This window comes from Crinia signifera, chromosome 2 (genome assembly GCF_055691185.1).
Source record: "Crinia signifera chromosome 2, ASM5569118v1, whole genome shotgun sequence".
In the NCBI taxonomy this organism is placed as follows: domain Eukaryota; kingdom Metazoa; phylum Chordata; class Amphibia; order Anura; family Myobatrachidae; genus Crinia; species Crinia signifera.
This window is the reverse complement of record NC_139218.1, coordinates 194,535,588-194,563,323: the sequence shown is the minus strand read 5'-3', so window position 1 is coordinate 194,563,323 and position 27,736 is coordinate 194,535,588. Positions and strand designations below refer to the sequence as shown.

The 27,736-nt window shown below is 44.7% G+C and overlaps 2 protein-coding genes across 4 annotated transcripts in view; one reads left to right on the top strand and one right to left on the bottom strand.

Annotated features, from left to right (window-relative positions):
* The window catches only part of NCDN (neurochondrin), a 39,307-nt gene extending 18,829 nt beyond the window's left edge, over positions 1–20,478 (bottom strand). The window contains exons 1-4 of one of the 2 annotated variants that reach the window (XM_083173493.1): positions 20,216–20,478; positions 18,738–18,869; positions 8,181–9,179; positions 6,816–7,057 (exon numbers count right to left, since the gene is read on the bottom strand). In XM_083173493.1, coding sequence (XP_083029619.1) covers positions 6,816–7,057; positions 8,181–9,179; positions 18,738–18,860 — 1,364 coding nt within the window. In that variant the 5' untranslated portion in view covers positions 18,861–18,869; positions 20,216–20,478. The remainder of the gene's footprint in view (positions 1–6,815; positions 7,058–8,180; positions 9,180–18,737; positions 18,870–20,215) is intronic. The other variant, XM_083173492.1, reaches the window with a different exon arrangement.
* Positions 20,479–20,527: 49 nt separating this feature from the next.
* The window catches only part of KIAA0319L (KIAA0319 like), a 133,544-nt gene continuing 126,335 nt past the window's right edge, over positions 20,528–27,736 (top strand). The window contains exons 1-2 of one of the 2 annotated variants that reach the window (XM_083173490.1): positions 20,528–20,634; positions 21,933–22,081. The gene's annotated coding sequence lies outside the window, so the exon portion shown is untranslated. The remainder of the gene's footprint in view (positions 20,635–21,932; positions 22,082–27,736) is intronic. The other variant, XM_083173491.1, reaches the window with a different exon arrangement.

Sequence of the window (27,736 nt, the reverse complement as noted above, 5' to 3'; positions counted from 1 at the left end):
CAGTGACGTACATCACTGATCATCTTTTTCGGCACAGGGTTGATCTATTTTTTTTTTTTTTTTTTATCAAATTCCTGTTGCCTTTGAGCGCTGTTCAGTGACGGACGTTACTGACCAACATCTGTGCTCAATTTTTGGCGCAGGACCTTTTTTTTTTTTTAACCCCTTCAATTTTTTTTTTTTTTAACCCCTTCAATTTTTTTTTTTTTGTATAAAGTATTTTTTTTTTCTGCACTACATACCCCCCGGGTTGAAATAAAGTTTGTACCCCCCCCTACACTATACACGTGTTGAAACATTTCACTACCAGTAACACAAAAATAAAAATGGCATCCCAAATGTCATCCCAGTCATCCAGAAGAATGTATTCAGCGGAGGAGGCATATGCCATGCTTGCTTCTGACTCTGACACAGCCAGTGATGCAAGCGGGGAATTTGAAGGATTCGCCTTAAGCTCCTCTTCCTCCTCTGGTGATGAGGGACCCCCTCAAAGACGCCCCCGTAGAGCAGCTGAGACCCCCCCCCCAATAATTGATCTCGTATGGACCCCACCACCAGACAATTTTGAGCCCCAGGTTCCTGAGTTTTTGGCCATGCCAGGAATCCAATTTGATTCCACAGGTCTCAGAGAAATTGACTTTTTCAAATTATTTTTCTCTGATGATTTTATAAATTTAATGGTGGACCAAACTAATTTATATGCCCAGCAGTTTATTGCTCAAAACCCCACGTCATCATTTGCTAGGTGGACCCCTGTAGATGCAGTAGAGATGATGACGTTTTGGGGTCTGGTGTTTCATATGGGCATAGTAAAAAAGCCAGAAATTAGGCAATATTGGAGTACAGATGTTCTGTACAGCACCCCATTTTACCGTATGGCCATGCCCCGGGCTCGATTTGAGACGATCCTTAAATTTTTGCATTACAACGATAATGCACAGTGCCCACCCAGAGATGATCCCACCTTTGACCGGCTATTCAAAGTCAGGCCGGTCATTGATCATTTCAGTGCCAAATTTGAAGACATGTACATCCCAGATAAATTCATTTGCATAGACGAGTCCCTTATACATTTTAAAGGAAGGGTTAAATTCCGCCAGTACCTTCCCAGTAAGAGGGCAAGGTATGGCATAAAAATGTATAAGCTGTGTGAAAGCACCTCAGGGTACACTCACAGGTTTAGGGTATATGAAGGGAAGGATTCAAGAATTGAACCGCCAGAATGCCCCCCCTCCCTCGTAGGTGTTAGTGGAAAAATTGTCTGGGATTTAGTGCACCCTTTCCTGGATAAAGGTTATCACCTCTATGTGGATAACTTTTACACTAGCATCCCCCTGTTTAAGGCCCTTGGTTCAAGAGGTACAGCAGCTTGCGGTACTGTGCGCAAGAACCAAAGAGGCCTCCCAAAAACGCACATTGCCCAAGTAATGAGAAGGGGTGAAAGCAGGGGAATATGCACCGAAAATATGTTGTTGGTCAAATATAAGGACAAGAGGGATGTCCTTATACTGACAACAATTCACGGAGACAGTACCACCTCCGTCCCTGTACGAGGTACCAGTACCCACACCTCAAAACCTAATTGTATCCTGGATTACAATAGGTACATGGGCGGAGTGGATCTTTCAGATCAGGTACTGAAGCTGTACAGTGCCCTGCGGAAAACAAAAATCTGGTACAAGAAGCTGGCCGTGTATATCATCCAGATGGCACTGTATAACGCTTACGTGCTATTCCGTTCTACCGGCCAGAGGGGGACATTTATGCACTTTCAAGAGGAAGTCATAAAGGGCCTAATATTTGGGAACCAGCAGGCAGAGGGCCCCAGTACTTCTAGTACTGGCCCCCGTATTGTACCAGGGCAGCATTTTCCTGATGAAATCCCCTCCACTGGAAAAAAGGGCAGGACACAAAAAAGGTGCAAAGTTTGCTATAAAAAGGGAATAAGAAAGCAAACTATTTTCCAGTGTGACACTTGCCCCGACAAACCCGGCCTATGTATAAAGGAGTGTTTTAAAATATACCACACATCTATGGATTATTAGGTTCATCATTTCACCGTGCTTCGGGGGTCTTGCTAATGCCACATAGCACCCACCATTCATTCCACCAGAATCTGAGCCGCAAAATCCAAAAATCACTCCTTCCCTTCTGAGTCCTGCCATGCACCCAACTGGTATTTTTTGGTCACATGTGAGGCATTGCCGTACTCGGGAGAAATTGGGGCACAGATTTTGGGGTGCTTTTTCTCCTTCATACCTTCTGAAAATGAAAAATTTTGAGCCAGAACTGCATTTTTGTGTAAAAAAATGTAATTTTTCATTTTCACTGCCCACTTGTATCAAAATTGGTGAAACCCCTGGGGGTTTGAAATGTACACTATACCCCTAGATGAATTCCCTGAGGGGTGTAGTTTGCAAAATGGGGTCACTTGTGGGGGGGTTCCACTGTATTGGTGCTTTGGGGGTCTTGCTAATGCGACATAGCACCCACCATCATTCCACCAGAATTTGTGCTGCAAAATCCAAATATCACTCCTTCCCTTCTGAGTCCTGCCACTTTTTGGTCACACATGAGGCATTGCCGTACTCGGGAGAAATTGGGGCACAGATTTTGGGGTGCTTTGTCTCCTTCATTCCTTCTGAAAATGAAAAATTTTGAGCCAGAACTGCATTTTTGTGTAAAAAAATGTAATTTTTCATTTTCACTGCCCACTTGTATCAAAATTGGTGAAACCCCTGGGGGTTTGAAATGTACACTATACCCCTAGATGAATTCCCTGAGGGGTGTACTTTGCAAAATGGGGTGACTTGTGGGGGGGTTCCACTGTATTGGTGCAACATAGCACCCACCATTCATTCCACCAAAATCTGTGCTGCAAAATCCCAAAATCACTCCTTCCCTTCTGAGTCCTGCCATGCACCCAACTGGTATTTTTTGGTCACATGTGAGGCATTGCCGTACTCGGGAGAAATTGGGGCACAGATTTTGGGGTGCTTTTTCTCCTTCATACCTTCTGAAAATGAAAAATTTTGAGCCAGAACTGCATTTTTGTGTAAAAAATGTAATTTTTCATTTTCACTGCCCACTTGTATCAAAATTGGTGAAACCCCTGGGGGTTTGAAATGTACACTATACCCCTAGATGAATTCCCTGAGGGGTGTAGTTTGCAAAATGGGGTCACTTGTGGGGGGGTTCCACTGTATTGGTGCTTGGGGGGTCTTGCTAATGCGACATAGCACCCACCAAAATTCCACCAGAATCTGAGCTGCAAAATCCAAAAATCACTCCTTCCCTTCTGAGTCCTGCCATGCACCCAACTGGTATTTTTTGGTCACATGTGAGGCATTGCCGTACTCGGGAGAAATTGGGGCACATATTTTGGGGTGCTTTTTCTCCTTCATACCTTCTGAAAATGAAAAATTTTGAGCCAGAACTGCATTTTTGTGTAAAAAATGTAATTTTTCATTTTCACTGCCCACTTGTATCAAAATTGGTGAAACCCCTGGGGGTTTGAAATGTACACTATACCCCTAGATGAATTCCCTGAGGGGTGTAGTTTGCAAAATGGGGTCACTTGTGGGGGGGTTCCACTGTATTGGTGCTTGGGGGGTCTTGCTAATGCGACATAGCACCCACCAAAATTCCACCAGAATCTGAGCTGCAAAATCCAAAAATCACTCCTTCCCTTCTGAGTCCTGCCCTGCACCCAACTGGTATTTTTTGGTCACATGTGAGGCATTGCCGTACTCGGGAGAAATTGGGGCACATATTTTGGGGTGCTTTTTCTCCTTCATACCTTCTGAAAATGAAAAATTTTGAGCCAGAACTGCATTTTTGTGTAAAAAATGTAATTTTTCATTTTCACTGCCCACTTGTATCAAAATTGGTGAAACCCCTGGGGGTTTGAAATGTACACTATACCCCTAGATGAATTCCCTGAGGGGTGTAGTTTGCAAAATGGGGTCACTTGTGGGGGGGTTCCACTGTATTGGTGCTTGGGGGGTCTTGCTAATGCGACATAGCACCCACCAAAATTCCACCAGAATCTGAGCTGCAAAATCCAAAAATCACTCCTTCCCTTCTGAGTCCTGCCCTGCACCCAACTGGTATTTTTTGGTCACATGTGAGGCATTGCCGTACTCGGGAGAAATTGGGGCACATATTTTGGGGTGCTTTTTCTCCTTCATACCTTCTGAAAATGAAAAATTTTGAGCCAGAACTGCATTTTTGTGTAAAAAAATTTAATTTTTCATTTTCACTGCCCACTTGTATCAAAATTGGTGAAACCCCTGGGGGTTTGAAATGTACACTATACCCCTAGATGAATTCCCTGAGGGGTGTAGTTTGCAAAATGGGGTCACTTGTGGGGGGGTTCCACTGTATTGGTGCTTGGGGGGTCTTGCTAATGCGACATTGCACCCACCAAAATTCCACCAGAATCTGAGCTGCAAAATCCCAAAATCACTCCTTCCCTTCTGAGTCCTGCCATGCACCCAAATGGTATTTTTTGGTCACATGTGAGGCATTGCCGTACTCGGGAGAAATTGGGGCACAGATTTTGGGGTGCTTTGTCTCCTTCATACCTTCTGAAAATGACAAATTTGGAGCCAGAACTGCATTTTTGTGTAAAAAAAATAACTTTTCATTTTCACTGCCCAGTTGTACCACAATTGGTGAAACCCCTGGGGGTTTGAAATGTACACTATACCCCTAGATGAATTCCCTGAGGGGTGTAGTTTGCAAAATGGGGTCACTTGTGGGGGGGTTCCTAACTTTTAGCATCTTATGGTGCCTAGAAACCTACATGGTGCCTAAAAAATAATCTCATAAAAAGGAGGCTCCAAAATCAAGTAGGTGCTCCTTCTATTATGAAGCCTGTGGTTTGGTCAACGTGCACACTAGGGCCACATATAGGATATTTATGAAAACAAAAGAATTGGGGGAATCAATTTTTAGTCACATTTCTCTAGTAAAATGTACTGTGTTCCTTAGAAAAATGTATTAAAATTGCAAATCTGCAAAAAAAATGAAATTTTGAAATTTCACCTACACTTTGTTTTAATTCCTGTGAAACACCTAAAGGGTTAACAAACTTCCAAAATGCTGTTTTGAATACTGTGAGGGGTGCAGTTTTTGAAATGGTATCATTTATGGGGGTGTCTCACATACAAGTCCCTCAAAGTCACATCAGAACTGAACTGGTCCCTAAAAAAATCAGTGTTTGAAATTTTCTTGAAAATTTGAGAATTTGCTATTCATATTGTAAGCCTCCTAGTGTCCAAAAAAATTAAAAGGAAGTTGAAATAATGATGGAAACATAAAGTAGACATATGGTCTATGTTAGTTATTAACTATTTTGAGTGGTATGATTATTTGTCTCACAAGCAGAAAATTTAACATTTTGCAAATTGCAAAATTTTCCATTTTTTCACGACATTTTGGTATTTTTCACAAAAAAACACAGACTGTATCGACCCAAATTTACCACTAATTTGAAGTACAATGTGTCACGAAAAAACAATCTCAAAATCACTGGGATAAGTAAAAGCAAAAAAAAGTTATCCCCACTTAAGTGAGACATGTCAGATTTGAAAAAAAGGGCTCTGTCAGGAACGCAAAAACTGGCTCTGTCAGGAAGGGGTTAATGTCAGTGCCACGTGAGAACGATATTGACAAGTGAGGTTACCCACCCACGACTCCGTATATGCAGTCACTGATAATATTGTCAGATTTGCTGTATGCACAGAACACAGGGGGGTATTGGGGGTTGTTAATGACCCTCGGCTGCTAGTATCATTGACGATATTTCGCCCAGTGTGTACCCAAAGATATCTGCAGTTCAATTGATTTGCAGACGGATCAGGTAGTGTGCTCTGCTCTATCAGTTGTAACGGACATCACAACTGGGCAGGCATATGTATTGCACGGTCAACCACTGGCAGCAATGCACACTCAACTTGTGCATTGAGTGTGAGGGCAGCCGGCGGATCGCATGCACACACAGGACAATGTGCCGATATATATTTACATAAATTCGCTCATTTGTTGTGCTACACAGCCATCGCAATATGTCTGAATGATGTAGTTCACAGACAGATTGCTGGTACACATTGGCCAACAGACTAGCGATATATCGTTCAGTGTGTACTCAACATTAGTGTGGCTTGAGGACCAAGGTCAACTGAAAATGAATCCAATCTAGGGCTGAAAAAGTAAAATGGTCATGCGTGTAACCTGCATATTAGGCAATCTACAATGGGTGGTCTTATCAGTACAATTAAAGCTACATAACCTCTTATAGAAAATGGCAGAATAAATGTAATATAGGGCATGGTTCAATAGCTTTACAGTAAAGAGTCAACAGGTCTACCATAAATGGTAGACATGCAAAAGTTATAAAGCAGAAAAGATCAACAGGTACAAACGGTTAACATGAAAATGATCGACACAAGATTTTGTGCAACTTTATATATTCCTCACATGTGGAGTAAAATGAGTGGAAATGCATATGCTCTCCATGCTTCGGGCACGGTGCCTCTAACTAAATGCTCCCAACTTTCACAGTTCTGGTAACACCGTTTTTACCATTAAAATGGTTGTGGTCAATAGATTTTTAATTTGGAAATAAAATGTCAATCATATTCCACTACTTTGTCTTGGTTTTCATATTTTGAAATCAATATCACTTGTGACCCTGTACTACGTGGCAAAAAGAGACCCTTGCACCAAAAGGGAAGTAATTTCTTCATTACAGAAATGCATACAATTATGTACAGATAAGAAGATGATGGCAGGCAGCACCATATCTATACCTTATTGCATCTCCAGGCCATACTGAGCCCCAATTGCTGCTCAGTATTGCCACCTGGGACACTTCCTTGGGTTGGTCCCTGCAGGAAACTCCACGTTGATACCAAGTCCGCATGTAATGAGTCAGGAAAGGCAGCAGCTGGATGACCTCCTGCCTGAGACAGGATGTCTCCTCAGCTAGCCATGCTCCAAGCAATCTCACTGAGGCAAGGACAAAGGGATCTTCTAGCCTCTCCCATCCCACCTGAAACATGAGTCGGGACAAATGAGTTAGGAGTCCATATACTTTGCAGTAAGCTTTACCAGAGCCAAGCAACACATCCACTATCTAGCAGGTATAACAAATTGTTTCCATGGAAGTTTATTGGCTTCAAATGTGCTTAAAAAAAAGTCATACATCGTGTAATATCAGCACATGATTAATGCATAGTTGGCAAAAGCCTAATTTCCCAGTTTCCAGTGTCACTAATATGGGCCGGTTGACGGATGTACACAGGGCCTGATGCTGGCACAAACAGCAGCTTCTCCATTCAGCTGTTGCAGTCTGCTTACTTTGTCTACTAAAGATAATGTGAGAATAAAGCTGTGTATATAAAAATGTGTGCGTTTGGAAGAATATGATACTAGTTTTTATGCCAGCAGTCATCATTATTAATATCTGGATTTACACCAAAACCATGTTGGGCTTAAAAGATAGGACACATGTCCAATTTCCGTTCACACACTATGATCAAGCATGCAAGCCAACAAACACATCCATGACAGAAAAGTTCCATGTACTTCCAGAATCAGAAAAGCCCATTTTAGTGTGCTCAGTCCGTGCAAGTATAATTGGAATTCATCATGCACAAGAGAAAGAAATCTGCAATCTGTGTGCATTGCTACTCCGAATCAGGCCCACAGTTCCCAATATTTGCAAGCTTAGGGTTATAAGATGAATGCTACAGTACCTTAACCACAATGGAGGGATAACCAGCTGAATTACAGGATTTACACTGGCTGGTACATTAAAGTACACTTGAGCCCTATACACACTACCAGCTGCAGGTGGCCGGTATTGCGTGTACACACTGAACGATAACTATACAATATTGTTCAGTGACTTCACCAGGACCTGCTGAACATGCAGGCCTATGGATACATAGCCAAACTGATCTCAGTTCAGTTGAAAAGGAGGGGGTTTGTTAAAGAATCTATCATTATAGAGATGTCAGAGTTTTCCAAATATTTAGAAATACAGCCCCCCCCCATCCCCCCAATACCTGTACATATTCTATTCAATTGATTGAACTGTCCCAAGATTAAGTTCTGTGTGACCCTTATTGCCTACAGCTATACATCAGTTTAACAAAGAATGCAGCGGTTACCTGCTGTAAGTAGAACATGACGGATCCACAGGCCTCCTGCATTACTTGGATGAGCTGCAGCTTCTGTTCCTCTCTGAGCACTGGATGATCCTCCTCTTTTGTACACTCATGAATACCCATCTCAACCAGGGCATAACATGCTGTGGCAACAGTCTGTCTTGAATCAAGTGGTTCAGGGTCTTCCAGCGCCATCCTGATCTCCACACAAGCCAGGTTTACTAGTAAACACAAAAATCTTGAACTTTCTGCTTTGCCTTCAACCTTGATCCAGGATGAACTGTAAGTGTGAGAAAGGCATGCTCCAAGCTTTAATGCTGGATCTCGCTGGGATATACTAAGCTTATTACTCAGAACTTTAAGTAAACCCTTGCATAAATGTTTAAGGCAGTCTGTGCCCCACGAGGTTTCAAGCAAAACTGGCGAAGGTGGAAGGAAAATAGGAAGGAGTTCTACTAGGTGGAATTTACGGATGTCCTCTTCATTATTAAACTCTTCACTGAGTCTAACCAAGAGGCGCTGACATTCTCTGTTGCTTTTCTTCCAACATTTCTCTGGCATAGAAGTGAGCAAAGCAGTGAGTATTGGGAGGGCATTTTTCCAGCCGTGATTGTGGTTCAAATAAGCCTGACACAGTGAAGATACCGTGCCACCAGAGACCAAGTGTTTAACTCCCTGTGGGGGTGTCATGATACCAACAAGACATTGGTAAGCATCTTCTATCATGGCAGTCAAGTCTTTGCTGTCGAGGGGGCATGAGGTAAGCAGAGTTTCATTAAGAATAGGAATTTTATTAAGAACCTGCGGATGTGCAGCCAGAGAGGGGTCTGTGCAGAAACAAGCTAACAAAGTCAGCCCAAGGCTTCGGAACAAGTGGTTAGGACACCCATCAGGTGTAGTCTTTGAAAACAGTAGGCGGTTTAGAAAAGAGAAACCAACTGCATCGAAAATCTTGTGCCTTGTGTCAGCATCCAGTTCCCCAGCTTGTGCACACTTTGTCACCTGAGAACATACATTAAAAACCATTAATTTGCTACCAGAAGAGTGGTGAAACTACAGTACTAAATACAAATGTATCATCTAATCAGTATCCAAGAAGCATACAACAAGTAATATAACAGCTTGGATCAATCATGTAACCCAATGATAAAGTCCGATGGACGAAAAACGTAAGACTTTACATAATGATCTCCTACACCTCTTCTCTTATGTTCTGAATTTAAACATACATACATATATAAACACAGGTATCCTGACCTTTATGCTGTGAAGACGTCAATTGCTGTGTGTCTTGAGAAAGACCACCTGGTGGCCGAAACGTAGACCTACACCCTTTTCTTTGACTGGTAATGTACCAATAAATTCTACATGATGAGACGCTGGTGAGTGCCCTTATTGGATTCAATAGATCCTACCCTGCTCTATATACACACACATATATACCGCACGGGGCCTGCCTGGGGTACCGCACAGGGATTGTTGCCAATCACTAGCTGGGGGGATGCCACCTGCCGATAATAATCCTCGGGCACTAGATTGTTGCTGATGCCACGGGGCATGAGGGGGTGGTGGTGGGTCATATCACTCACCTGCTCCCCGACCCTGCTGGGATGAGTTCCGGTGCTCTCCTTGGCGGCTCATTACCACCCTCCAGTGGCCGGGGCCCTAGGCAAATGCCTAAAGATGCCTAGTGGTGGTGCCGGCCCTGCGTAGGGGACAGCTGTACTAGGCTTACACACACTACGTTTTACCGCGTAAGGAATAGGGCTTGTACTTGAAGGTATACAAAAGTCATACATATGGTGTGATTTTGCTTCCAATTTTGACTATATAGGTCAAATTGGAAAAAAGTTAGCACAAAGGGTAGAGTGTGTATACAGCTTGCACTGCTGATGCGTGCCCCCGTGGGATCGCCATTGTAAGAAAAAAATAGATTGTGCAGGCAAGCCAATTTTGACTATATTGTCTAGTGTTTTAGTATAGACAAAATTGGCCAGTGTCAAAATCTCAAGTAAATATAGCCATTATTATATAATTCTGGTCTCCGGGGAAAATCGCAGTCAAAATCGAACATAGCCAAAATCTTACTTTGTGTATACACCTAGGCCCTTAATCTGGTTTACTCGCAAATTCCTTCTCAAATGGACAAAACCATGTGCACTGCAGGTGGGGCAGATCTAACTTGTGCAGAGAGAACTAGATTTTGGTGGGGTTTCACTTCAAAGTGAGATCTATATTGCAGTGTAACAATAAATCAGTCAGTATTTTCCCTGCACAGAAACAAAATAAAATCACCCAAATCTAATTCTCTCTGCACATTACATCTGCCCCCCCCCCCCCCCTGCAGTGCACATGGTTTTGTCCATTTGAGAACCAATTTGCCCTTGCAACTGAACCAGAATAAGGGCCCTAGAGTCTACAAGCACTTATTGACATGGCTAAAAGAGGATTTTGGGTACTTACCGATAAATCCATTTCTCTGAATCAGCAGGTGACACTGGAACTCACATTGGGTTTAGAGCTGGGACAGCTGGGAGCTAGGCACTACTAATTTGATTAGGGAAGGCTACTCCTCCCCTCTAAGCCCCATCAGCCCCCAGTTAGGAAATTGTCCTACTAGAAGAGATGGAAATAGTAAATCGTTCATTGAGACAACAACATTCATCAAATCATACTATAAAAGTAACCGAACTTGCACGAAAGAACACAAAAGGCAGGAAAAACTCCAGAGCTGGGAGGGCGTCCAGTGTCACCTGCCGATTCAGAGAAATGGATTTATCGGTAAGTACCCAAAATCCTCTTTTCTCTATCATGCAGCAGGTGACACTGGAACTCACATTGGGGAGGTTCCAAAGACCATGCCCCGGGTGAGGGAGCTCTGTGGATCCTGCAACACCAGACGACCAAAAGTCGTAGATGAAGAGGCAAACGTATCAAAGTGGTAAAAGCGAACAAACGTGTTCACTGACGACCACGTGGCCGCCCTACAGAGCTGAGAAGCCGTGGCTCCCCTCTGAGCGGCCCAGGATGTACTCACCGATCTCGTGGAATGTGCCTTCACCGTAGAAGGCGGCGACTTCCCTGCCTGCACATACGCCTGTGCAATGGTCAGACGTATCCACCTGGCCAAAGTCTGTTTCGACGCCGGCCATCCTCTGAGGAAAGCGTCATATAGAACAAAAAGACAATCAGACTTTCTGATAGATGAAGTCCTTGCCACGTAAATCCTCAGAGCCCGAACAACATCCAATGTAGACTGAGAAGAAGAATCACTCCGAAAGGCAGGAACCACGATAGGCTGATTCACGTGGTATTTTGACACCACCTTCGGAAGAAAAGACGGATGTGTGCGCAACTCCGCTCTATCCTCATGGAATATAAGATACGGAGCCTTACAAGAGAAAGCGCTCAGCTCAGACACTCGGCGGGCTGAAGCTAGAGCCAGTAGTAGAACTGTCTTCCAAACGAGGAACTTTAAAAGGTACCTCCTCTAAAGGCTCAAAAGTCCTGGACTGGAGGAAAGAAAGGACCAAGGCTAAGTCCCAAGGAGGTGTTGGTGGGACAAACGGAGGCTGGACCCGTACAACTCCTTGAAGGAAAGTCTGGATCTCAGGAATGAGTGCTACCTTCCTCTGAAAAAGAATGGATAGCGCCGAGATCTGCACCTTCAGAGATCCCAAACGCAGACCAGTGTCCAAGCACCTCTGGAGGAACAACAACATCCTGGACAACTTAAAAGTTCTGAAAGGCCAACCCTGAGATCTGCACCAGTCCGCATAGGCACGCCAGATGCGATGATAGTGAGCCGCCGAGGATGGCTTACGAGCCCTCAACATAGTCGGAATGACTGAACTTGGAATTCCCTTCGCCCTTAACACTTCGGTCTCAAGAGCCACGCCGTCAAATGGAGGGACGACAACTTCTGATGGTGGAACGGACCCTGTTGAAGAAGGTCGTGCCGCTGGGGAAGAGGAAATGGTTCGTCCGCCAGAAGCTGCTGAATGTCGGAGAACCAACTTCTGCGCGGCCAACATGGGGCAATGAGAATTGCCTGGACGGATTCTCTTTTCAACCTCTTTAGAACCTGACCCAGAAGTGGAAGAGGAGGAAACAGGTACACGAACCTGAATGTCCACGGCATTGCTAGGGCGTCGGTCCCTATGGCGTAAGGATCTCTTGTCCTTGCCACATATCTTGGAAGCTGATGGTTTTTTCGGGATGCCATCAGATCCACCTCGGGAGTCCCCCAACGATCCGTGAGCTCCCGAAACACCTCGGGATGTAGATCCTCTCTGCTGAGAAAGTCTGCCTCCACGTTCTCTACTCCCGGAATGAACACGGCAGTAAGAATCACCTGCCTGCTTTCTGCCCATTGCAGAATCTTGGATACCTCTGCCATGGCCATCCTGCTTCTCGTGCCCCCCTGTCGGTTCACATAGGCAACCGCTGTGGCGTTGTCTGCTTGAATCTTTATTGGTCTTCCCTGAAGATAATCCTGTGCTGCTAGCAAGGCGTTGTAAATTGCCCTTAGCTCCAACACGTTGATGGATAACTGACTCTCTCTGAAGTCCCATCTCCCCTGCAGACGAAGACAGAGCACCACTGCTCCCCAACCCCTCAGACTTGCGTCTGAGGTTAGGAGAATCCAGTCCCAGATGGCAAATCTTCGCCCCTGTCTGAGGTGCTCTGAGTGAAGCCACCAGAGTAGGGCCTGACAAGCCCGGGTTGAAAGCCGAACCAGTCTGTGTAGAGACAGATGCGACCCCGCTCCCTTCCTTAGGAGATCCAGCTGGAAAGGTCTGGAATGGAACCTTCCCCACGTTACCACTGGGAAGGAAGCCACCATCTTTCCCAAGAGCTGAACACACAAGTGAAGCTGAACTCGACGCGGTTGCAGAACCCTGCGGGTCATCGCTGTTATGGAACTGATCTTGTCCTCCGGTAGGAACACTCTCTGAACCGAAGTGTCCAACCAGAGTCCCAAAAAAAGAATCCTCTTGGAAGGAGTCAGAGTGGACTTCTTGAAATTTAGGAACCAACCCAGGCTGACGAGGGTCCGAACCATCAGATGCGCGTGTTCCTCCAGTAATTCCACCGACGACGCCTTGATGAGCAGATCGTCCAGATATGGAATTATGGTCACCCCTGATGTCGTAGAGGCGATAATGACTGAGAGTCTTTGTGAAAACTCTGGGAGCCGATGATAACCCAAAAGGCAGGGCCCTGAATTGAAAGTGATCCTTCCCTATGGCAAACCTTAGGTAAGCCTGGTGAGGCTTCCAAATGGGAACATGAAGGTAGGCATCCTTGATGTCCAATGATTGCATCCTTGGAACCGAACGAGTTCATGCTGTGACAGAGTGAATCGACTCCATCTTGAAAGGTTGGTATGATACCAATAGATTCAGGGACTTGAGATTTAGGATGGGTCTGACTGACCCGTCTGGCTTGGGCACTGCAAAAATATTTGAGTAGTACCCCTTGCCTCTCTGTGTCGACGGAACCGGGATGATAACCTGAGACTTCAGCAAAAATATCTATCGCCCCCTAAAGAGCAGACCTCTTGTCCTGAGACACGGGAAGAGCCGTGGTGAAGAAACGTGTGGGGGGGGAGGAAGGTCGAACTGGATTCGATAACCGTCCGAAATGAGCCTGCGAACCCAAGGGTCCTCCGAAAGGGAGAACCACTGGGTTCTGAAGTCCAACAGGCGAGCTCCCACCACCGGATCCCCCACAAAAGCTGGCAAACCGTCATGCCACCGGCTTCTGAGGTGGCTTAGGCTCCTGTGGTCGAGCGTTGGATTGAGGGCGGGCTCTAGCCCGAGAGCCTCTGGAGGCCTGAAATCCACGTCCTCTACCACGAAAGGACTGCTGCGGACGAAAGGACTGAAAAGACGGTCCCGTATAGTGATGCCGTGCAGGTGGAGCTGCTGAGGGAAGGAATGCTGACTTCCCCCCAGTGGCCTGCGAAATCCACTTATCAAGCTCCGGTCCAAACAGGATGTCTCCTGTGAACGGAAGCCCTTCTACTGCTCTCTTGGACTCGGCATCTGCCTGCCAAGAACGCAGCCACAATGCTCTCCTTGCGGAAATGGCGTTGGCCGAAATACGAGCAGATATAAGCGAAATATCCTTCGCCGCGTCACCCAAAAAGGCTGCAGACTCCTTTATGTGCTCTGCTAATTGACCAATCTCATCCCGAGACATACCTGAATCCAAACCCTCTAGGATCATTTCTGCCCATCTAGCATTTGCCTTGTTTACCCAGGCCGATACTATGGCAGGTCTAAGCTGGGCACCCGCTGCCGTGTAAATGGTCTTAAGGGTGGCCTCTAGCTTGCGGTCCGATGGATCCTTCAAAGAAGAAGCTCCCGGAACCGGCAATGTCGTCTTCTTGGATAACCTGGACACAGACACGTCCACTGGAGGCGGAGTCTCCCACTTGCCTAAAGCAGCTGGATCAAAGGGATATAACGATGGAAACCGTCTAGGCATCTGAAAACGCTTATCCGGGTTCCTCCAGGCTGCTAAAAGTTGATCCTGGTTTGGACAAGGAAAAACAATAGCAGACCTCTTTTTCAGACCAAACAGGTACAATTCCTGCGGTTGAGGAGCAGGGTCCTCAGGTAAATTAAGAACCTGCTTCACTGCAATAATAAGGGCCTCAGCGCCCCCAGGGGTAGGCTCCGGTTCAACAGGATCATCCTGCACCTCCTCTTACTCTCCTTCCTCCATTTCTTTAAACGGAGGCTCCTCGTCAGAATCATCCGACTGAAACGCAGCCTGTAAAGGCCGCTTCTGGCTAACAGAAGCCTGTTTCTGGGTCCTATTCATTGAAGAAGCTAAGGACTCCACAGACTTAGCCAGGGTTGAGGCCCACGCTGGTTCAGCCCTGCGTGACTCTGCCAATTCCGCCGATAATTTGGACATATTCCCTGCTAGCAGGGAAGCCCAGTTAGGAGCAGTGGGCTCGTCTATCAAAGACCCCGTAGGGGAGGCAGAACAGACCTGACAAAGCGTTGGTTTGCCATCTGCAGAGTATTGAGCAAATTTGATGTTACAAGAAGTGCAAATGAATGCCTTCTTGGAAGCCTTGGTGCCTGACCTGCCCGTCATGCTCCCCGCGCAAGTCCGGTCCACACTACCTCTTGCGTCCTCCACACACACACACACACACACACACACACACACACACACACACACACACACCACACTAAAGACACCAGGGGCTGCGGGACCTGGAGGGAAACAAGCTTCGAAACCCCAGAATTCACCCCTAAATATCTACCCACAAGGGGTTAACAGGAGTCGCTGGCTGCAGTAGTCCTATGGAATAGGAAAAGAGCAGCTTTTTACACATAGCAACAATTGTCTGTGTGTGTGTGTGTGTGTGTGTGTGTGTGTAGCGCATAGCAAAGGGCCGCGCCGTGCCTGCCTCAGGCTTAAAGCCTAAACATTACATCACCCCCTCCCCAGCAGCGTCTGTAACAGCGCCGCAGCGCGCACCTCTCACTCGCGCCCAGCGCTCCGCTGACCACCCGCTCCACTCCCGCACACCCCTGCCCCTACAAACACTAGGACAGGGGAACCAGAGCAGGAGAGCCGGAAGAGAACAGCGCTGCAGCGGCGGCGTGAATCCAAGATGGCGGCGCCGCTGCACGTGAAAACGGCAGCAGTTAGGAGGGGGAAAAAAAAAGCATAGTACTTACCCTGAGGCTGCTACCGCTTGAGTGGCTGGCAGACCCTTTGTAGCATAGGGCTGGCAGGAGCACAAACGTCTGGGCAGGCACCTTTAGAGAGGCCCTGACCGACAACCTGGTTCAGAACCAGAGGCGCAGGAGACCCGGACCCAAGCTTTTAAAATAAGCAGGGAAGGGCTCTGTATTCACAGTGTAGATAGTAGAAAAACGAACAACCTGCAGGAGCAGGTAGAATGGTGACCAGCTCCCTGAGCACAATTTTCTAACTGGGGGCTGATGGGGCTTAGAGGGGAGGAGTAGCCTTCCCTAATCAAATTAGTAGTGCCTAGCTCCCAGCTGTCCCAGCTCTAAACCCAATGTGAGTTCCAGTGTCACCTGCTGCATGATAGAGAAAAGAATCTGGCCTTAAGTATGCAAATATATTTTAATGATAGTTACTTAAATTCCTATTTGGTTAAGTTTGGAAAGTGATTAATCTAAACGTGTACATACGCGATGTACACCTTATAACAGACAGCAGAAATATTCACTTATATTAAAGTGAATTACAATTGCTGCAAAATATGTTTTGCTATACCTCCGAAATTTACTGTACTGTTTTCTCAAAGCCACTGATGAACAGCGGAACTGACCATTTGCTTTCCAACAGAAACTGTATTTAAAAAATAAATAAAAATAAAACACCGTTATAATAACTATTTATGGTAACAATCCATTGGTCAAAGTTGCCAATCATCACTGAACACATATTGATCTATTTTGCCACTTGTCAGTTTTATTTTTATTAGTTTAGTCTGACATAGCAATAAGATTTATATATGTAATAAGCCGATACCATGGAAGGCCTAGTGCAGGGGTAGAACAGTGTTTAAGGTACTTGTGTAATATCTGGGCGCCCGATTTCAAGATTGTATGCCTTCACTAAAGGCTGGGGTAGCCAACTTCAGTCCTCGAGAGTTACCAACAGTGCATGTTTTGCAGGTCTCCTCACAGAATCACAAGTGAGCTAATTAGCTCCATCTGTGTATATTTTAAAATGTGTCAGTGATTAATGAGTGCAGCAGCTAGGTGGTCTGGAAAATGTGAACTGTTGGTAGCTCTCGAGGGCTAGGGTTGGCTACCACTGACTTAAGGCATACAAATAAGATGCGACGCGATTTGCGGCAAAATCGCGTCGAATCGTATGCGACCAAATCGGCCACGATGCGATCGACCCGATTTTTTCATAGGAATCATTGTTAAATGTTCCCTGAGACCCGATTTACCATTAGGGGCAATGTTAAATGCCCCCACCATTCGGTGTATTGGCCCAAATGCCCCCGCATTGTTAACGCCACCCCACCATCAACGCCAACCTGAAGTGTGGCTAGCACAGCGAGCCCGCGAGGGGTGGCAGTACGCGTCCTCCGACTTATTTCATACCCCCACTATCCACGTTGGCGTGGAGTTGATTTTATAGAGTGTGGCGAGAGCAGCGAGCAACCAAACCCGAAGCGTGGCGAGCGCACAACGCCGGCGTGGATAGTGGGGGTATGAAATAAGTCGGAGGGCGCGTACCGACGCCCCTCGCGGGCTCGCTGCGCTCTCCACGCTTCGGGTTGGCGATGATGGTGGGGTGTCGTTAACAATGAGGGGGCATACCAAAATGGGGGGGCCATTTAACATTGCCCCTAATGGGAAATCGGGTCTCAGGGACCATTTAACATTGATTCCTATGGAAAAATCGGGTCGATCGCGTCTCATCGCGGCCGATTTGGTCGCATGCATTGCGATTAGACGCGATTTTTCAGACCCGATGAAAAAATCGGGCGCCCAGATATTACACAAGTACCGTGTATAATATATGGTACATTTTAAGAAGACAGGGACAATTGAATGCATAATCAAGTATTGATCAAAGACAGCATTTGAACAAATAAGTATATTATCTTTACTACACAATGACACGGATAATGAATGTTCTCACAAGACTTCCAAAGTGCGATTGCCTATGCAGTAGGTCAATTGTGTAATTGAATGAAAAACGTAATTGTTATGAAGATCCAAAACCAGGTCTGGTCAACCATTGTGTCTCCAGTTATTGTGAAACTACACATTCCTGCATGCCATGCCACAGTTATAGTATTCCCCCAGTATATAATATAAAACTGTGGCGAGGCAAGCTGGAAACTGATAGAGAACCACAACTTGGCCAACTTATTTTTTTTTTTTTCTCTTAAACTTAGTAACTCAGTGCTTTTTTGTTATGAATGCCTTCTGGTCCAGAGATGAGCAGCTGCCTGTGATAGACCAACCTTCAGCCAATATAATGTGTATGTTGATCTTATGGGATGCACTGTCCTTTTTTGTTTGTAAGACTGTAATTCAAGCGGTATGGGTCATAGGGTCAACTGCATGAAGGTCAACATGGCTAAGGTCAATAGGGTTGGAAGGTCGACACAAGCATTAGGTCGACAATGGGAAGGTCGACATGAGTTTTTCCTGGATTGTTTTGTCCCGAATAACTTAAGGACACCAACTAAGTGTACCGTGTCCTTGCTGAGTTTGGCACTATTTTATTCTCCCACCACATCATAGTGGATGCTAGGGTATTAAATACCCTGTTGGTACTATTGGCGTTATTCTCAATTTATAGTCACATTGACAGTGTAACAGCAGGAGTCATAACATGAAAAAGGTTGGGAACTACTGCTGTATTTTGTACAATAATATGATAATGTACATATTGTAACTGCAAACAAGTAGTGTGTTGGTAATGTGATATTAAAGCAGGAACTTGAAGGGTACACACCTATACAGCATCAAAATGATAAAAAGGTTACGTTAGAATCTTCTCTACTACATCTGTATCAAGTCTTACCAGAAGTAGAGCTGCAAACTGCTCACTATCACTCTTTGCAGCTTTCAGAACTTCCAAGCATCGTTCAAGGGTAGAATTGTGGGTGCCCTCCTCTGTGGAGGTCTCTGTTGTTGTGGCCATCATGCAAAGTAACTGGAGATAGAAAAATGCCAGCATTTATCATTCCGTAAGCCTACATTAAAAATTCCTACCAATTTCTTGTGTAAAAAAAAATAAAAAGTCAATAGGTTTTCTAAATAAGCTGAACATAATTTACATACAGTTGTGTCTTCATTCACAAAGCATTATTGCAACACATGGAGACAATGGTGTGACCATTAGGGACCCACATATCAGCAATCAATTGGGTCAATGCTACATTTCGCAGATGATTGCATTGGAGGTTCACGGATTCCAATCAAAAAAGTGATCGGAATTGGTAAATTAGTATCTCAATGAGGGCTGTTTGCTAGTGCATGGCAATGACCAGCAGATTCATAGACAATTACTAGCATTAAACTGGGACACTTCATAATTTGTAGCACTGATGTGTCTTGAAAAATAATTGGCAAATCACTGAAAAATACCAGCAATGTACGGGCACATATTGATGGACTGGAGAATAGTTACACCAGGGGGAAGATAAACCACAGAACCTCTTCCACAGACAGCAACAGCCATACTTACTGCATGGTTTAGCACCGGTGTTGAGTCATAGCTGCATATTAGGCTTGAGGAACAAATTACTTTAAATTGCTAAACCTGATTTTCAGCAATCTGTGTTTGTGTGAGTACATAAATTAAGGTAATTGCTAACAATGTGATTGCAGTAAAAGGGATGACGCGGGGGGTGGTTCAACTCTGCATTTGTGGTGGCAGTGACGGAGTGTAGCAGGGGCACAGTCTGGACAATGCAAGTGTGTCCAGACCCTTTGGGGAGCTGTGGTGGATGTAAGATGTCACATGCAGCCACTGCATGACTACAACCCAAAAGATGGCAGCCCCACGACTGGCTTTGCAGTTGGATGGCACAGTCAGTGGTCCACCGGCAATATATTGGCTATGTATTGACACGCTGGCATAGTGGCGATGCATTAAAAAAAAGAGGGACACTGTGGTGGGGTGGGGGGCCTCCTGCAAACTACTGCCGACAATTGTAGTTTTGTGACCAGAAGTACTTTTGTTTTGGGTATTTAGGATTATAAAGAACAATTATAAAGGCCAGTCACAATGCTTGGTACCCACCGTTATTCTGAAAATCTCTGGACCAAATAACAACCTAAATATTTTAAAGTAGTAATTACGCATATACCACAGCTTAGATTTTCATCATCACAAAACAGGTCACAAACCAATCTAACCATTTTTCATGTGAAATATTTGAGTAATATACTAAGCTAAATGACACCACAGAAATATTACTCGGGACTTCGAAGAAACATCATACATTATATATATTACAGCGTGGCGGCTCACGCTATGGAAGGCTGTGATGTTACCTAACAGCAACGAGATGTCTACGGATCAAGCTGTCGCATTAGGAAGCGTTACTGTCGCATGTCTGAACTGGGGGCCTCCCAATGCTGCCGTCTTCTCTGCCACTAGTAAACGCCGCTACTCGTGTTCCGCTACTCGTGTTCCGGCCTCCGGCCACACATCGCCTTCCGCCGCACAGCCAATCAGCCACCGCCGCTCACCCATGGGAGAGCTGTCATGGTTACTGACGCCTCCATGGTGGGCGGGAGAGAGGAGGCGGCCCGGCCATCCGGGTAAGCCAGCACTTCCGGGAGAGGGCGGGGCGGGGTTAAGAAGAGGGGGAGGGGCTACGGGCTGAGCCTGGGGGACAGCGACAGGTACCGCATACAGTAAGCGCTGGAGCCACCCGGTGCACTGCTGACATGTATTTGACACTATGCAGGTATGTATCCAAACCACACACGTGATGTGTCAGCCACATATATGTCTTTATGTATTCTGTGCATTGCTGATGGTAGAAACAGCTGTAATGACATAGCTGGTGTGCCCGAGTGTAGCCTGCTTGGAGTGAATGCTGCACAACCCCGGGCTCCTGCTAAATGTTCTGGTAAAAGATTATACGCACGCTATGTACTGCCATGCGATTTCCACATACCTCCTTATTGGTTATACGATATGATAGCTCCCTATATATGTGTGAGTGATGTGTGTGCAGCAGTGCCCCCTGTATCAGCCCTTTACAGTGCGTGCGTGTGTAACAGTCATGTGGTGTGTGTGTAAATACACCTGTTGTGAGTAGGGTCACAGCATATACCTTTATTTATAGACTGACTACATAGAAGCTTGATAAGGTGCAGTCAACGGCAGATATCCTGTCTCTCCACAGACTACACCTAGAGATGTATCTGTCCAATCTCTCTGGTGGGAGCAAAAAGCTGGCAATGTATGGGATCAAATGTCAATCAACCATTCGCTCGAAAGTAGACAAAAACGATTGTTTGGATAAATTAGTTAAATGCCTTTAATTAATTTGTCTGACTGATCATTGTCTGCTCTCCAGTGTTTGGGAGAAAATGATTGATTGTCATATGCCCCTATACATTGCCAGATTGGTGTTCCCACCAGACATATTGGACATATAAATCTTTAGAGGTGTACCTAGCTTTTACAGTAGTTCATATGTAGACATAAGTGACTGTGCAGTAGGAGAATTTTTTTAAATTAAATTGTTTATGTATATGTCAGATGTATGAAGATAGTTTATTATTACTATTTTTCAATATTTCCAGACAGATGTCGTTTTATAGTTTGGAAGGTGTGGGTCATTTTTCTCATTGTGACCTTTGTAAATAATTATGATGAGGTCTGTGCGGTTCTTAAGGGGTGGGCACACGGTGAGATTTTAGCAGGAGATTTGCAAGCACTGTCTTTCCCTGTGGTTGATGGCAACAAATTGCTGTCGCCCGGGGCTATACACACGGAGTGATCTGTGCTCCATTTCTAAGCGATCTAGTCATATCACTTAGAAATGGGGCTAAAATCGCCCTTTAGACAAAATCGCTTCATCAAAACCTCCAATGCATCTAGCTAAAACTTCTTGTGCATCTAGTCAAAATCACTTAGTCAAAATTGGCCATTAGCCAATATCTCACCGCGTGTACATGGCATTACAGGACACGTACAGTATGTATCCTGTGGTTGTGGAATCAGTGAGAAGATTATCTCTCTCCTCTATCACAGCAGAGAGAACATTCTCCTGTTATTGCTGAATTGAAATATTGCTCGAGAAGGCAGATAATAAACTGGAAACATCCCCTCCTACTACCTACCCATCGCGGTGGCACATATATTGGAAATATATATACATGGGAGCAACTGACATGATTCAGGTTAGTGTGTTTTACTATACCCAGGGCTATTTTTCAGCAGGCTCCAGCGGGAACTGAGGTCCTTATTCTAGTTCACTCTTTCTGACAAAATAGTTCTTAGATGGACAAAACCATGTGCACTGCAGGTGAGGCAGGTGTAAAACCCCACCCAAATCTAATTATCTCTGCACAAGTAACACCTGCCTCACCTGCAGTGCACATGGTTTTGTCCATCTAATGCTGTGTACACACGGGGTAATATGATTGCTGGGGATATATTGCTAGCAATATATCCCCAGCAATCATATTGCTCAGTGTCTCCTTTTCATCAGCGATGAAAAGGAGACACTGCTACGGGGCGGAGGGGGAGCGCAGCAGCAGCAGACGTTGCTGCTGTCACTTTGATGGGAGGAGGGAGGGAGCAGCGGCACGGGGCTGGGGAGATCAACGCTGATCTCCCCGGCACTGACCTCCCGGCACAGCGATCGCCGGGGAAAGCCGCTGGTCGCAGGAGCATGTTCCTGCGACCAGCGACCATTAGGCAGTGCACACGGATGGATATTGAAGTGTATGGAAAAGGTGCTTCTGCAGTCCTCGTTCTTCAGAAGTGAATGAGGTCTCCTCTCACAGACCCTCTAGCCATAATTACAGGCAACTCAGGGGTAGATTTATTAAGCTTGGTGAAGTGATAAACTGTCTGGTTTTTATCACCGGCCAATCAGCTCCTACCTGTGAAGTTACAGGCTTGTTTTGAAAAATAACAGGTAGGAGCTGATTGGCCGGTGATAAAAACCAGACAGATTATCACTTCACCGAGCTTAATTAATCTACCCCTCAGTGCATTATTTTTATATATGTACTCTGAGCATGCTGGGATGTTTTTTGTTTGATTAGCACATTAGCAACACATGTATTGCAGACCAGTTTGTTGCTTTATCTTTTTGTCCTCGTCTATAATAAGAATTATGTTAATCAGAATTTTTAGGCTATTTAAATACATCACTGTGATTTTCTTACAGTGAACAGTGAAAGCTATTACTAACTTTAATATGGAGGTGGATATAGTTATTTAAAATTAAATAGCCATTTTATCTAATGAAGGTGTCACGACCACCATGGCTGCTACCCAGTTCCCCTATGCTGTGCCTAGCCCTAAGACTTTTATGTCAGCGTTTCCTGCCACAGCGCTCACCTCCGCTCCTGTTCCTTGTGCTGGTGGTGTGCATGCTCTCGCACTGTCACCACCAGGTGACAGTGGTGATGTGTGCTCCGGTGCCGTGCAGGGTCTGGGTGGCGTGAGATGTGAGCCGCCATGACAGGTCTGTGTTTGGTTTGGTCTCTGGCTGGAATCGCCGGCAGCAGCGCATGTGCGCACAATCCCCGCCGGCTGGTTTCCGTCGCCTCCGCTGGCGGCGGCCATGTTTTGGGATCCATCAGCCTATACTGCGCGGCTCCACCTAGTGCTGTCAAACAGCCGTCCAATCGCCGCACAGCTCACTATTCAAGTACTGACTTGCCGGGCAAGACCGGCAGTGAGTACAATGATGTCCATCCCTATACATCATTGTTCACTCCTGGCTGTCTGTAGCATTCACTACAGTTCCTGCGCCTCTGGTGAAGTCATCCTCTATTCCTGCTGATCGTCTCACTGCTATACCTGTGTACCACGGAACCTGCTGCCGCCTTAACGGACTGGATAAGGTTAGCCCCCCAAAGGGGTATTATCTTTCTCCTCACCCCTGACGGTTATTCTCCACGGTTACTTCTGGTTCTGCAGCCACAATCCTATTCAGCAAGGTCATTCGGACTTCATCATTATATCCTCATTCAATTCTCCAATTCTTTATCCAACCATCCAATTATTCTTCCAATCATCCAATCTTCATTCAACCATCCAATTATTCTTCCAATTTTCCAATCTTCATTCAACCATCCAATTATTCTTCCAATCATCCAATCTTCATTCAACCATCCAATTATTCTCCCAATCATCCAATCTTCATCCAATTATTCAAGTCTTCATCCAATTCTTCAACAATCCTTCAATACTCCTTTCAATTGCCAAGCATCTTCAACTTCTTCAATAAAGTATTGTATATTATTGACTTTTATCATACCAGAAACTACAGTATTATTATTGTGCCATTATTACAACCTGTACCGCAGTATCTTCATTAAATAAGGTTTTACTTCATCTTTGCTTTACTCCCTTCTGTCGTTAATGCAACAACCTTATATTAAAGCACCCAGCCTCCGTTACACTTCAGCTGGTGCTTCACGAAACGTGACAGAAGGATCTAGTCAGGCGATGTTGGTGCATTAAATTCTACTGAAATTGCCTCACAGTAATGTAGGGTACACACCAGAACGACCATGATCGTGAAACGATTATCTGAAATCGTACAATATTTGCACGATTGGATTGGAGTACATGATCTGCACACAAACCAATGTAGATGACAAATCTTTTTTTGGTGCAGTGGGTAAAATCTCATAAGCGACCAAACGACTGGTGGGGATGTGCAGCGGATCGGAATCGCATTGAAATCATGTCCATTACATGTACATGCTCTTTTTTATATACAATTGGTCCATAGACGCGTTGAAATTGGGGAAATTGAGCCAAAATCGTTCTGGTGTGTACCCAACATTAGTTTTCAGTAATGTCATATCCAACACTTCTCTAACACATAGATTTGATTTTTATTTTTTTCATTTGTTAATGATTTTAAAAGTGCATTCCGCATAATCTAATGTTTTATGCTTGACATTTTAATGTTCCACACTGAAAACCACTAAAGTACAGCACATGGTAACAGGATGCAAATCCCAGTTTCTAATTTCAGCCCTTAGATGAACTCTGAAGCCTTCTATCCATGCCACGCAGGTGAATAGATTAGTTTGGATTGGTTTTATGTAACATAGGGGCAGATGTATTAAGCCTTAACAGTTTCTTATATAGCGCACACATATTACGCAGCGCTTTACAGAGCATAGTTATGAGCAAAAACACATATAAGAATTACAGTACAAGACAGTTTATGACAAGTACATGGTTAATATGGACAGTTGCATCAGGGGCCAGGACACTGCAGCAATCATCAGGGTGGCAGAGGTTTATATATTCAAAGAAAGGCACATGAGGAGAGAGGGCCCTGCTCGTGAGAGCTTACATTCTAAAAGGAGAGAGTTAGACAGACAGGGGTTACACAGAAGGGAAAGAAGTGGGCATAAACAGGTTAGGATGAGAGATGGTCGGGTTTTATGCTGGAGGGTGGGAAGAGGTCAGCTTAGTCTTTGATATTATAAGTCTAAAAAAGCGCTGGGACATCCAGGAGTAGATAGCAGAGAGGCAGTAGGGGATATGAGTGAGGATGGAGGGAGAGAGATCAGGAAAGGAGAGGCAGATTTTTAGTATTATCAGCATAGATGTGATAGTGGAAGTTAAGTGAGCAAATAAGCTCACCCAGAGTCGATGTGTAGAGATAGAGAAGAAGAGGGCCAAGAATAAAATGTTGGGGGACACCTTCTATCAATGGAAGAGCAGGAGTGGTGAAGTCATTAGAGACACAGCTGGGCATTTCCAAAACAGACAGTGCAAATACAAGCATAAAGAGTGATATTCAAAGTTTTAGCAGTTGTAGAGATGGTGATATTCTGGATGAATAGTCAGATAGCCAGGAGTAGTATGTAGTGAGTATGAAGTGAGCTCACTCAAAGCAGTCCCTTGGTTTTCTGAGTTGCTGTTGTTTTCTGTCTTTCTGAGTCACTTTGATATCAATATGTCAAGTTGGTTGGCAGTTTCTGTCGAGTCAGTCCAGACTTTAATCTATGTAACTGTTTTCTCCCTACTTAAAAATCTTACTACTTTAAAATCTGACAAAATATCAATAGTCAGCTTTCAATGGTCATCCCAGCTGTGGTCAGCCTGGTATTCTCCACAAATACTAAAAGCTGTTTCTAAATTAATTGATTGAGACCCCACCCAGCCAGAGCCCCTCTCCCACTAGCAATAAAACTAAAGGTGCCCACACACTAGAGAGATCTGCGATCATAAGATGTGCGCATAAATTAGCCTTCAAATCTTTTGTCCGATCTGGACAAAAGATTTCAGGCAAGTGCACATCTTTACCAAAGATTTTTCTTAAGATCCCGTGTGCGTTCCTATGGATCTTTTGTTAAATCTTCTGATCTTTTGTGCAGCACGTAAGATCAGAAGATTTAGCAAAAGATCCACGGGAGCGAGCATCGGCCGATTTTTCGACCGATTATCGGTAAATATCGGCCGATATATATCGTCCGATTTATCGAAAATCGGCCAATCGGCCCAAAAATCGTTCTAGTGTGTGGGCACCTTAAGATAAACAAATGGTAAGAGGTACCATCCCAGCCACTAATACATTCTAACACTTTAATTCTTAATACAATTGCACAAATACCTATAATAATGCAGTATGCAAGGCAGAGTGATGGTGACTCATTACTGGCAATGATATAAATGCAAGAGATAAATACAAGGGTGATAAAGAGAGATAAATGTCCAGCCAATCACCTCCTTACTGACTTTTTTCAAACACAGGCTGTAACATGGCAGTTAGCAGGTGATTGGCTGGACGTTTATCTCTCTTTATCACCCTTGCATTTATCTCTTGTTAAGGCTTAATACATTTGCCCCATACTGTATTAAATGCTACAAAGTAAGTAAAGTGCAGTGTGCATCTAAAGGCATGTTTTACATTGATAGTATTAACTTGATGAAAACACCACCATGCACATACTAGTGCACATGCTAGCATTTACATTAGTGTAATTTACCAACAAGTTCTAACTTATTATTTAATACTTTTGTTCTGATCCCGTTAAAAATAGATGTCTGCTTCCAACTCCTACAGATCACCTCCACTGATTCCTGAGTAGTTTCATCCACCCATGACATTAAGGGCAGTATTCAATGAGGCCAATTCGCCATGTTTCATGGCGAATTTGTGCTATTTTCACTTTGGAAGGTGATTTTTTGTGTCCGAAATTGAATCACCCTATTCAACATGCACTTTTCGCCGACGGTGAACAGTGAATGACGGACAATTCACCGTACTCTCCGCAACTCGCTGTGGTTTTTCAATGGGTTTTTCAATGTGATTCGCCGTGAATGTATTCAATGAGAAGATGGCGAATTGCTTTCTAAGTGATTTTCGCCGTGTGTCACCATGTAGCAATGGCCATCTTTTCATGGTGAAGTGGAATGTGAACTTTTAAAATAATGTTGTTTTTTTAAATTTGGTGTAAATAAAAATCAGGAATTTTATTCTGTGAAGGGACATGCTATTTTTATTCATGTGCTTATAGCACATGAATATATATTTAATAAAAATATATATATATATATATATATATATATATATATATTTTTTTTTTTTTACACATAGCAGCCAGCAGGGGGCCCGGGAATCGAGAGCCGCTCATTAGATATTCATATATTCACTGCTCCCGATCATTACATATGCACGATCGAGAGCAGTGAATACCAGGTCCTCCCTCCCCCCCAACATACGTTCTGGGGCAGGCAGGGAGACTTCCCTTTCCCTGCCATTCGCCGTCAGGGGCAGCGAGCCCCTGCCTCATTGAATAGTGTGTAAGGGAGGGCTGGCAGCGAGGGCTCCAGCTCTCCGGAACACG